Consider the following 12441-nt stretch of genomic DNA (forward strand, 5'->3'; position numbering starts at 1 on the left):
ATATATATACATTAATTTAACTAGTGTAATAAATTTTTCTTAGTATAATTATTTATTATTTAATAATTAATAAATTATGGCTTTATTTCATGATAAAAATGTTATAATTTATTTGATTGGTATTAAATCAGTTTGTTGAGTTTTAAAAAAATTTAAATTATTTTTTTCTTGAATTAAACTTTTTTATTATTTTGATTTTGATTTGAATCAAGCTTTTATCTTTCCCAAATAATATAATTTGTGTTTTCCTATAACTAACTTTATTCATTTTATTTCTAACGTGATTCTAAGTAGAATTTATATTCTATAGAGATAGAAAATTTCTTTAGTATGGTAGCTAATTTTCGAGAATGATTTTTCTTAGGTTGAATCACTACTAAACTATTAAAATTAAATTATTGTATAAAATATTAGATTTTAAATAATCAAGGATCACATGGTTTTTCATGGGCTAGCAAATAAACATAAAATTTAAAAATAATATTCAATATATTTCTTGAAAAAGAGTAAACAACTACTAAATAATCAAGGATTAATATTAAGCTGACATATGGCAAATTATAAGAGATTCTCAACTCTCATTGTAGAGGCAACACGTGGCAAAGTGGTTGTTGTATTATAATTTAATCTTGTTAGACTTGCGAAAATAAAGAATGAATCTGAATAAATTGATTTGGAAAATGATAAAGTACCAAATGTACTCTTTTGTATCTTGTAAAATGTGTTTAATATTATACTCCTTCTGTTCTTTTTTGTTCTTTCTATTTGCTTTTTGCATAGTTTTCAAAGCAATTGCTGAGTCTCAATTTCTCTAAATATGCATCATAATATATCATAAAAAAAATTTGATAAGATAGTATATATTAAGACGAATTTAACAAGATCTCACATGGATATATTTTATCTTCAATATATCTCTCAAACACCTTAATTAAATTTCTCTCTCTTTAAAGTAGAATATTCCAAATGAGAAGAACATTAGAGAACGAAAGAGTAATTCTTAATAATTAACCATGAATAATTTAGTTTGCTAGGAAAGTTTTAGAATTTTTGAAAATGATTTATAAAGAGGTTACTTGGTAATATTTGATCCATTTACAACTCTAATTCTCCAACTGTCATGTGGCAGTTGGAGAATTATATAATATGCCCACTAGTAGTAGTACTCACTTATTTACTCCTTTTATTCTTTTAAATTTGCACCATATAATTCAAAAAACTCTCACATATTTAATTTTAAGATGTAAATTTAAAGAGACAAAATTATTCTTAATCTCATTATAGCATTGGTAACGGTGTTTAAAATCATTTGTTATATAATTAGTTAATTACACAACTTTCTTTCTACTTTTCTCCTCATGTGATATTAAGAGGTGTGAATTCAGGATTTCAGGCGCGTGGTACTTCCATTCAGGTCAATTTTGATTTTTTTTTTTGAATGTAAATATCTTGATGATCTAATATTCTAATTTGACATTAATATTTGCGTTTTTTGAGTTGAGTCCATTTATACATGATTTCAATTATACGTGTCAATTTAGGAAAGCTCAAGCCCCATGACATTACTAACTAATACTATATCATTTATCATATGAGAAAATTTGAAATAAATATTCAATTTTAACCAAAAAAATAAATAAATAAACTTCGGAAAAACTTAATTCTAAAATAAGCGTTTTTATGTCCAAGCCTAAGATCAGGTATGTTCGTTGTTACTAATAGCGAATAAAAAATTGGTCAAAAAAATCAAAATTCTTTGTTCGTTGTTGCTAATAGCGAATACAAGGGAGACAATGTCATAACGTTAGAAGGGACAAGAAAAATAAAAATATGTTTGTTTGCAGTTGCTAACAAACAAAAAATTTGACTTTTTTTTACCAACTGCTTTGTTCGCAGTTAGAAACAGCGAATATATCTGACATTAGACTTGAACATAAAAACGCTTATTTTGGGTATTAAGTTTCCCCCAAGCTCAAATTTTTGAACTTTTTTGTTAAAATTGCTTTTTTGTTTCAATATTTCATCATAACACCCGTTTCTCCAAATGTTGCCAAAATCTAACATGAATCATATTCACAATTTGAAATGTATAAGACAATTTATCAAAAAAATGAACAAAATAGTATAAGTTTCAACTTTATTCCAAAAATAAGCGTGAAATTCTCAAACTTGAGGTTTGGGATTATTCAAAGTTACGAACAGGTCAAAAAAGACAAAATAGCTGTTCACAGTTACTAACTGCGAACAGTTATTTGACCTGTTTTGTGGAGCATGTTGTTCGCAGTTACTAACTGCGAACAAGTCAAAATTGGTCAAATAGCTGTTTGTAGTTAGTAACTTGCGAACAACTATTTTGTCTTTTTTGACCTGTTCGGAGTTACTAACTGCGAACAGCCCCAAACCTCAAATTTGGAAATTTCACGCTTACTTTTAGAATAAAGTTAAAACTTATACTATTTTGTTCATTTTTTTATAAATTGTCTTATATATTTCAAATTTTCAATCATATTTGGCCCAAAATTATCCACATTGAGCTTGATTATTAGGTATGGCCCTTTTTACTATTGGTTTCAGAACTCAAAATGTAGTATGCATCATGGGCGGAGTGAAACGGGTCAAATGACTCCACTAAAATTTTAAAAAATTGTAAATAATTTTTTTAAAACATTAAAAAAGAATATTTGAATTGCATTGCAGTTCAAGATTAAAAATTTTAAATGAACCTGCTTTAAATATTCTAATATAAGTAACAGACCGTCTCTCAGAGAGACGTCTCTTAGGTACAATCCATTAAAGTTTAAAAAATATAATAATAAACTAACCCAATTAATAAATAGTCTCTTAAAAGGACTGTTTCTCACAAAAATTTGTGTAAGCTAAAACTTTTTTGAAGATAACTACCGGAAAAAAGACGACTAATTTATAGATTTTTGCTAGTATTTGTTACTATGTAATTTATTATATAATTAGATTTTCGAATAGATTTAAAAAGTGTATTGTGAAATGAATTTTTTTATAGTATGAATTTAATTTATATGTTCTTTAAAGTAAACTTTGACTATAACTTTTCTTTACCTCACTCATATTCACCACGTCCGCGAGTGCATGCTTGCAGATAGAAGGGTCAAGAGGTTTTCATTTAGTCATTAGTTGTAGTGTTTTAGGTCAGTTTAAATTGGGATTTTGAGTCTATTTTGCTTTTTAAATTATTATATATTTGCTTTTAAATTCAAGTCAAATCAAACTTGATTATAAAGTTGGATATATATTAAATTATCAGATATGTTTTCTAATTTAAATAATGCTAAAGGATGAAGATAATGGGGACAATTCGTGCATACTACTACAGGGAACACAATTTTGACTCTTGATGAAGAAAGGAAAGAAAAATTGACTCAAAAGAATCCTAAAAGAGCTAAATACTACCATAGAAAGGGCAAAAAGAGTAATTCAAAGGAGTTTCAACTTGATTTTTCACTTAACTACTATTGGAAACCATCAAGATCCATGTTGTTGATGGATCCAATCTCTTATGGGTCACAATGGGAGTTTCATACTATAGAGATCTTGAAAATAATGGCCTACAAAGTGGGAAAAGTAATGGCCTTCTTTATTAAGCACAAAGAAAGTATTTTATACTCCTATTAGATAATTGCTCTCGACCCTTTGTTTAGTGGTATTAAATGGTGGTAATTGAAATAATTTATAGTGTATAATTTCATCAAAAGTTCCATGTCATTGATGTTAAAATTCTGATCACAAAAAATTCTTTAGTTTACAAATTTTCATGACTACCTAATACCACATCCCCCAATGACAATGTATTGGAATGAAATTTATGAAGAAAATGAGATGATTGAAGTTGGATAAGCATAGTCATCACGGTAACCAAGAGATTTTTCAATTAGAATTACACCCGTTTTCATTCCTATTACCATCTACCAAACTGGTCATTATTGAAATAATTCATTATATCATGCGTAGTGCTTGTTTATGTGAAATTACAAATGATGTTTACTTTTGGTGGTCAATAGAAAGCAAAATTTTTGTTATCACTAGCAATGATACGATAGAAATAGCATATATTCGACCCCTCAAACTCCACTTTTTATTTAAATTCGTGTTTTTCTTATTTAGGACTCGTTTGGTATATCATTTTTTTTCCAAAAAATATTAATTTCTATTTTTCTCATTCTGAATACTTCTACTAAGTATCAAAATGAGAAAACTCTTTATAACACTACTTACATCCATAATATGTTTAATTCATCAAACAATTTTATATTATAAATCTAACATCAAAATTTAAAAGTCATCTTTGTGTACAATAATCAATATCTCAATGTATATCGACGATTATATTCAAAAGTCTACATACTTAAAGATACTTATGAGCATAACATAGTATTCCCTCCACATTAGAGTATCCAATACCCTCTTACCTTTAAGGAGTAACCTCTTAGAAATATATCAACTTAGTTATACATCAAATCTAATTGGAGCTACTCATCCCCTAATTATCCTCTATCAAGTAGTTAGAATTTACTAAATTAATATACTTATCATCTATATAATTATATATTCCTAATTAATTACTTCTAGTAATTGCATTTCCACATATCGTCATTTTTCATGTATAATTGTTAGAATATATGCTTTAAATATAAGCTGATAGTTAAAGCCTATAATATATTATATATACTCTAACGAACATAGCCTAATTTTGAATTCAAGTTATGTATCAACGGATAGCTGTTTAGTTTGATCGAAATTCAAAAGTACGTCAAATCTTCAAAATGAATCATATTAATTTGATCGTTAATATTCGCTTCTTATGCATTAATTATATGACTCCTTTATAATAATATGTAAAATGTAAATATGTTATAATAGAGTTAAGATCCTCTCTATTGTATTAGGATCTTTTCTATTACTTTTCTCTATGACCTATGTTAAAATTTGTGGTATTAGGATCATCTTTATTACTTTTCTCTATTACATATGCTAAGATTTTGACACCTATTTTAGAATAAAAAATAAAATCTCAAAAATCTCCCTATTTTCCTCCATCCAGTATTGCCATTAGATTAAGTAATGAACTCTCCATTACATTTGAGGTAATAGAGAGTCCATTACTTAATTTAATAGCTAGAATTGCTAAATGGAGGAAAATAGGAGAATTTTGAGATTTTAATATTATATTAAATTTATGTATTTTAGCATATGATATTTGTATTTATATATATGATGAAGAATATATTAATTAATATTAATGAAAACAAATATTTGCTGATTATTTACTAAAATTCGTCTAACCTACTTTTATTTTTTCTGAAAAAAATGGAAATAGTACACTAAATTGTAACCTTTGGGACGTATATAATTTTGCTAGCGTACTTAAAGTTGGATTGCAACAAAAGTTTTCTATATACTTAAAACTTTCAAGAATTCCATATTCGGAATGAGGATTAGGATGAGCACATATTCTAGTAATATACTGCAACACTCCAAAAGTAAAATCCAAATTGATACATACACAAAATACAGACAGGAAACCAATGAGAGGTAAAAAAAAAAATTGATGTGAAAGTGGGAAGACACTATGAAAACAACTACTAATAGAGTAATACTTATTGTTGAATTGTACTCACATTTAAATTATTCTATATTTGAAAAATAACCGTGTATATTATTTTATAAATTTGAGAAATAACTCATATTTTTACCAATTAATTTTAGTAGTAAATTTTGTTTCAATTTATAAGTAGATTAATTCTTTTTTTTTACTGAAATATTGTCCAGACCCATTTTTTAATTTTTACCAATTGCAGTGTAAAATTCAGTACTCTTACGACAGTATTAATAAGGACAAGTGAGACAAATTGGAAGCTTAGATAAGCAAGAATTGCAATTTTTGCTATAAATGAGAATGTACGTACCAACAAGATAGAAGAATATGGGGATTTTTTTTTAGTAAAGGGTAGATTGAGAGGAGAAGGAGTAGAGTTGGAGGAGGGCGTAACAAGAATTAAATGTTCATGGTCATGGTTATCATCTCGGTATCCCGCATAAAGTCAGAGTATGGCAGATCATATACGTACCCCCGGACATAAAAATTGAGAAATGCGTGCAATTAAGAAAATCCCATATAGTGAAATGCGGACAGATTAGACCCATGTCTATATTAGGTAAATGGTACCTATGCTAATTGAAATAAGACTCGATTCTAAAATATGGAGTAATTTTTGGTAGTGGAGGTAGTATGATTCATGTAGAATGTTAAAAATATCACAAGTATAATGATCGAACAACGACACCACTTCACCATTTTTCCTTCCATGTGTGATGATGATGTCTAATCCCATTCTACTTCAACAAACCCCACTATACAAAAGAACTCGCTCATCTCTTTTCTATTTACCAAATGTTAACAAGTAGAAGTACTTATTTCATTGATGACATCGTTTTTGGTAATTCTATAATATTTAACTTTCAAAGCTAAACACTACAATGATAAAATCTAAGTCATTGTTTTTGCTTTGTAATGCAAAATCATTATAAAGCAAATATAGTATTAAAAAAAGAAAATAACTTCTATAAGAATTTATTTTTGAATTCAAATTAATTATAATTCGCCAATAATCTCACACTAAATATCAAATTTTATGAATTAATATTTTATCAAATTTATTATAGTGTTTGGGTATATAGTCAATGCAAATTACCCTCGTGTTTCACATATTTATACTTACTTCGTATTATGAATTTGTTATTGATAATGATGTTTACCCTTTTAATACTACTGTATCAATTTCTTTTTACTTGCAAACCTCCTATGAAACACACAGTTCACGAAAATGAATAGATGATAAAAATAGTCAAATAGCTAAGAAAATTAATCACTACATAGATAAAAAAAATTAAGTTAACATAGTTAAAATAATGAAATAATTTGGACCTCACAATGAAAAATAAAAAGAAAGAAAAATAAATAAAAATATAGCAAAACAATGGATCAGAGTTAGACCTGGGAAAATTTGATCCGACCCGAAAATGAACCCGGGACCCGACCCGACAAAACCCGAACCCGACCGACCCGAAAGTGTCTTAATCCGAAACATGACCGACCCGATAATTACCCGACCGAAAATGACCCGACCGGAAACCGACCGAAAACCGACCCTTTTTGACAGATTTAATATCAATTTTTAGAGTAATTTCAATGTTAGAATTCATTTCAAATAAAATTTTAGTTTTCAAAGTATCTCAACATATTGAGTATATCACTTGAACCCTAAAACTCATCAATAGATCTCAAAAAACACGTATTTAACGTCTTTTTAGCCATCGTAATTATTTTTCTTTAAAAACAGGACGTTATAATCATCTTAATTGAATACATGTATCTTGTTAAATCAATCAAATGAGTTTTTAATTCTTCTACATTTCAGTAAGCAAATCAATATAATTTATACGAACGTTTCGCACGTTTGAATGAGCTTTTCAAAAAACGAATGTTGCTACCCTAAATTATAGAACGCGTATCTTATAAGACGAAATAAGTACTTAGTTAGTTGTATATCTTTCCAACATGAAAATTGTGAAGAAAATTTTAACGTCATTTTTATCTAACGTTACAATTATAATAAACAAAATAACTTTTATAAAGCGCGTATCTTACAAGTCTTTCAAAATAAGTATTAATTCCCCTATTTTTCTTGCACTTAAATGAACCTGACATACCAACTATTTTTTGAAAATTGTACATGTAATTTCTCTAATGATTTTTTTTAGACATTTTAATGAATTTTTTTTATGTTGAATTAGTCGATTGGATATTCTAATGTTTTATGGTAACCCATTCGGTCAATCCGAACCTACCCAAAACCTAGAGTGATCCGACCTGAAACTGACCTGATCCGAAAATGACCCGACCCGAAAATGACCCGACCGAAATTGATCCGACCCAAAACCCGACCGACCGACCGTTTTCCTAGGTCTAATCAGAGTAATCAAATAAATCAAGCAAAACACCAAATATACAAGATTATACGTTTTAATAGTGTCTTAGCTAGACATTCCCCTCTTGAATAGAAATATTTCATTAACTATTCAACCATATTAATTAATGAAATAGCACTCAAGTTTGAACTCACTCTTTAGAGTTCAAAATTTCATCCTTTAATGTTGTTTACTGACTAAATATAAAAGACACTTATAAAAAGCTCTCCAAAACGCTATTTTACTTTATGTATTAGTCACCATTCAATCTAACACTAATTTAAGCCCTTTATATAACCCACAGTAACATGAATATGATCCATAGCAAAATAACGTGATGTATGCAATACCATGCAACCAAAACAAAAATCGTATAGAGACGCCACTGAATAGCTTGCTCGAATGAGCCAAGCAATTGCTCGAACAAGCAACCTATGTCATATTGTTGTCTGCTAATATCTCGATCAAGGCACCCAATACACATATATCCTCTCAAGTCTCTTCCTAAATATACTTGGTAATTTGATACTTGACCATAAATATTTTGTGAATTAATTACAAAATGTCTTAATTAAAATGCTTGTATTGTAAAATTTTCTGTCAATTCAAATAATTTCTGGAATTGGAATTGATGTAAGGTATCTCTCTCCACGAAAAAGATATCATTCCCCATATTTTCTGCTAACAAACTGTGCTTACTATTAGTACTTTTCCCCCTCTCAACAAGCATTATTAAAATAACTACAAAATATCATCATTCTACTTTGTCTTTCAATACTGCATCTGCATGGCAAATTATATGGATCAAAAACACTCAAACAACACAAATTCTTAAATGAGACGATTTTGCAAAATCATCTCTATCAGGTTGTATTTAGTACGTAAAAGTAATCACTTACAATTTTAAAGTAATTAATTATAAAAATAGGTTAATTATGTAAATATTGTTTATAGTGAGACAAAGACAAATAGCTCAAACAAAATCCAATCCAATCCAACCCATTTCATTATATATATGTCTCATCAAACAAACACCCTACATCATACATTAATAGTAAATTAATCAACACCACACCCATGCAAATAAACGCAACTAAAGAAAAATTCAAAAAAAAAACCATAAAATAAAAATAAAAATAAAACCCATAATCTAGATTTTCTCTATCCCAAAAATCAGATATTCGAATTTTCAGATCCATACTAATCCGAAATTCGATTTTAAACACCCTTACATGCAATAATAATAAGGTCATCCTTGCTAGTACAAAAATATCTCAAAGAGACCATATAATTAACCTTGTTAATTAATTAATTAATCAACACTAATCTCGTATTTAATCAGATATAATTAATTAATTAAGATATGCAAATATTTGCTGTCCTTTGTCTCTTAGGGTTACCCGAATTAGATTGATCATCCCCTCCAGATTTCTCCATAACTGCTTTTAAAGCTTCATGTATCGAACTTATCGAACATTGTGAGGATTCTTCTTCATTTTCATCATCTTCTAATTGATTACTTGAATTAGGTTCATGGGTTACCACTAATACGTTTTTAACCCTACCTCCTAAGGTAGTTATTTCCGCTTTAAGGGTTTTTAGTTTAAGGGTTTTTAGGGCTTTAATTAAGTCTGGTAATAAATCAGACCTATCATCACAACATAATGATGCTTTGATTATAAATTTCCCGTCATGCTCCTCCGATGCTTGATCGACTGTCAGCTCGTCGGTCTCGGTTGGAATCACGCTTGTCTCGGCGATCATCGATGTTTGTCTTCGTAGCTCTTTTACGTGTTGGATCACTTCTGCTAGTAATGAGGCCTTGTCCGTCTAATAAAAACATAAAAACATAATATTTCTGGATAAGTTTTATGGTCATATTTATTCTTTTTCAGTAATTTCATTTTCTTCACAACATTTATTCTAATGAGTTATCATTTGAAATTTTAATATTAGATGGTAATACAAAATTGTGAATGAAAAAACGTTTATATGATCAAACTTTCATTTTCATGGGAATGACAATGATACATATCATAAAAAATTTACACTACAAATCAATTTCATTTCTACACATAATAAAAAATTATAAATAAAATGCACAATAAAAAAGTATAACATTAAGGTGAATCTAACAAGATCTCATATGAATATATATTTTATTTTCTAAATGTCTCAAAAACATTATTCAAATTTCTTTCTCCTTAAAAAAAACTTCAAACGGAAAGAACATTTAAAAAAGAATGAAGTATTTAATATCGATTATCAAATGAATTGTAAAAGTTAAATAATCATTATAAAATACATAAATTATTTAAGTTGATTTCTTAGCATATTATTAGAAGTTTAAATCTCACCAAAGAAACCTTCTTTAAAAGTTAGGGCCAAGAGTGACGGAGATTAGTCTGCTTCCACACTTGTATTTCAAAAACTCTAGTGTTAAAGGTATAACGAACTACGAAGTATATAAATACATATATCTCCATCGTGGGATTTCTAGTTGAATTGATTGCTTGATTGTGTCGTTTGGTTAACAAAGTGGGAATGATTATAAGTATATATGTTTTGACTCGTAAATTTTTATGATCCGATTCCGGCAAGAAATTTCTATGGAAGCTTTTTCACCTACTATTTGGTTTCTCTTTATCTTATCAACAAAGCGACATTAACGCTAATCCTCTTTTAATTACCTCCTTTTTCCTTTATGTAGTTCTTGGTTTTCCCACATAAACCACCGCTCCCTCTGAATCCCAATGAATAAAAGATAGAAACACCCACCCAAAAATAAACAAAGCCAATTACACCACTAAGTTTGTAACAACTAATTAATCATTACTTATATCAAAATGATGGTTTTTAGATACGCAGTTATTCTGGATATGTGTAAGGTGCTCAATTGCATATGATTCTATAAACTAAAACCTTTTAAATTATGAAAATATAAAATAAATAAAGTCTTTAAAATTAGTGTGTATTTTTACTCCGCTCATATTTAGATATTATAAGTGTAGCAAATTTAAAAAGACAAAAAAAATATACAAATGTATGAATATCTTTTCACCAAGAAAATTCAAATGCTTGAAAGTCTCTATATATATATGGAAAAAGTTTTTTAAACTATTTAAAATATGAAATCTTTAACTAGGCGTGATTATTTTTAAATACAAATAATTATGTAAAAGAAAAAAAAACAATTTAAATGCTAGTACGATTTAACTACCTAAACCTAACCCTTATGAGATCATATATATTATTATCATCCTTTTTGGGTTAATTATATTGATGATTAAAATCAAAATAAAGACATAATACCTTAGTAGTACTAGGCAACAAGCTTCTTAATTTAGCAAGATGATTATTGATCCTCTCCCTACGACGTCGTTCAGCTTCACTATGACTCTTAGAAGCAGCAAGAGCTTTTGCATCCATAATCTCTTGAGCAGTCATCTTATTAAGTTCAGCTTGAAGTCCAAACGGGGCGGACCCGGGTTGAACCATGGGTCCAAGTGCATCCGATAGAAGCCTAAGATGATCGGAAGAACACCCTTCGTATGCAAATTGTAATGAGTTGGATGGTCTTCTTGTAAATAACCCACCATAAGAGGATGAAGATGGGAAGAAAAAGGGATCATGGGTTTGTGGAAAAGAATGGATTTGAGAGAAATCCCATGGTAAAATATGGGGTTGAGATTGAATTGGATGTGGGGTTGAAGAAAGATCAGGAAATACCATTCCTGATTGATGATGATGATGATGATATTGTTGCATTTCTAAAGAGTTATTGTTTTGGGTTATATTATTTTGTTGATCTTGTTGATGATGATCTTGTTGTTGTTGTTGGTGTTGATGATGGGTTTGAAGGTGTTCACTATTATTGATGTTTTCACTACTACTATTCATCTACTAACTAACTAGCTAGTAATAAGAAAAGGGCATATTCATTTTATTGGTAAGAAAGAAAGAGGGAAAGAGAATAGGCTTTTTATAGGGTAAAAGAGGAAAGGAAGAAAGAAGAAGAAAAGGGTGATGAGAAAGGAAGACAATTCATAGTTGATGGGTGTTGGGTGTTGTCTCTTTTGGACAAAGGATGTCTTCTTAATATATAATACACTACTCTCACTATTTAATTAAGATCATTTGTAAGTTTTGTGTTTAAAAAATACTCCTTCAGTTGTCAAATGATCTTTTCCATTCACTTTTTACGCATAAATGAGAAATTTTAGTCAAAGTTTGACATTAAAATTCGTAAATTCTATTTAAGAAAAATATATGAAGATGGATGGAGTAGTTAATTTGTAGATGATATAAAATAAAATGAGACTATAGAAAATTTACTTCCTTCGTTTCTTAATTAAAGTTATTTTTATTTATCATTTGAGAACGTTTGATTTATTGCTTTTTTAAAGAATTTTTATAATTATATCACAAATTTTGGATATA

At 28.4% G+C, this 12441-nt stretch overlaps 1 protein-coding gene across 1 annotated transcript; it reads right to left on the reverse strand.

Annotated features, from left to right (window-relative positions):
* Positions 1-8974: 8974 nt before the first annotated feature.
* On the reverse strand, positions 8975-12071 carry LOC130807445 (transcription factor bHLH30). The gene is made up of 2 exons (XM_057672652.1): positions 11314-12071; positions 8975-9831 (listed from the first exon to the last, which is right to left on the reverse strand). The coding sequence occupies exons 1-2, from the start codon at positions 11899-11901 to the stop codon at positions 9358-9360; spliced, it is 1062 nt and encodes a 353-aa protein (XP_057528635.1). The 5' UTR covers positions 11902-12071; the 3' UTR covers positions 8975-9357.
* Between the last annotated feature and the right edge of the window lie 370 nt (positions 12072-12441).

The sequence above is a fragment of the Amaranthus tricolor genome, chromosome 3 (assembly GCF_026212465.1).
Source record: "Amaranthus tricolor cultivar Red isolate AtriRed21 chromosome 3, ASM2621246v1, whole genome shotgun sequence".
NCBI lineage: Eukaryota > Viridiplantae > Streptophyta > Magnoliopsida > Caryophyllales > Amaranthaceae > Amaranthus > Amaranthus tricolor.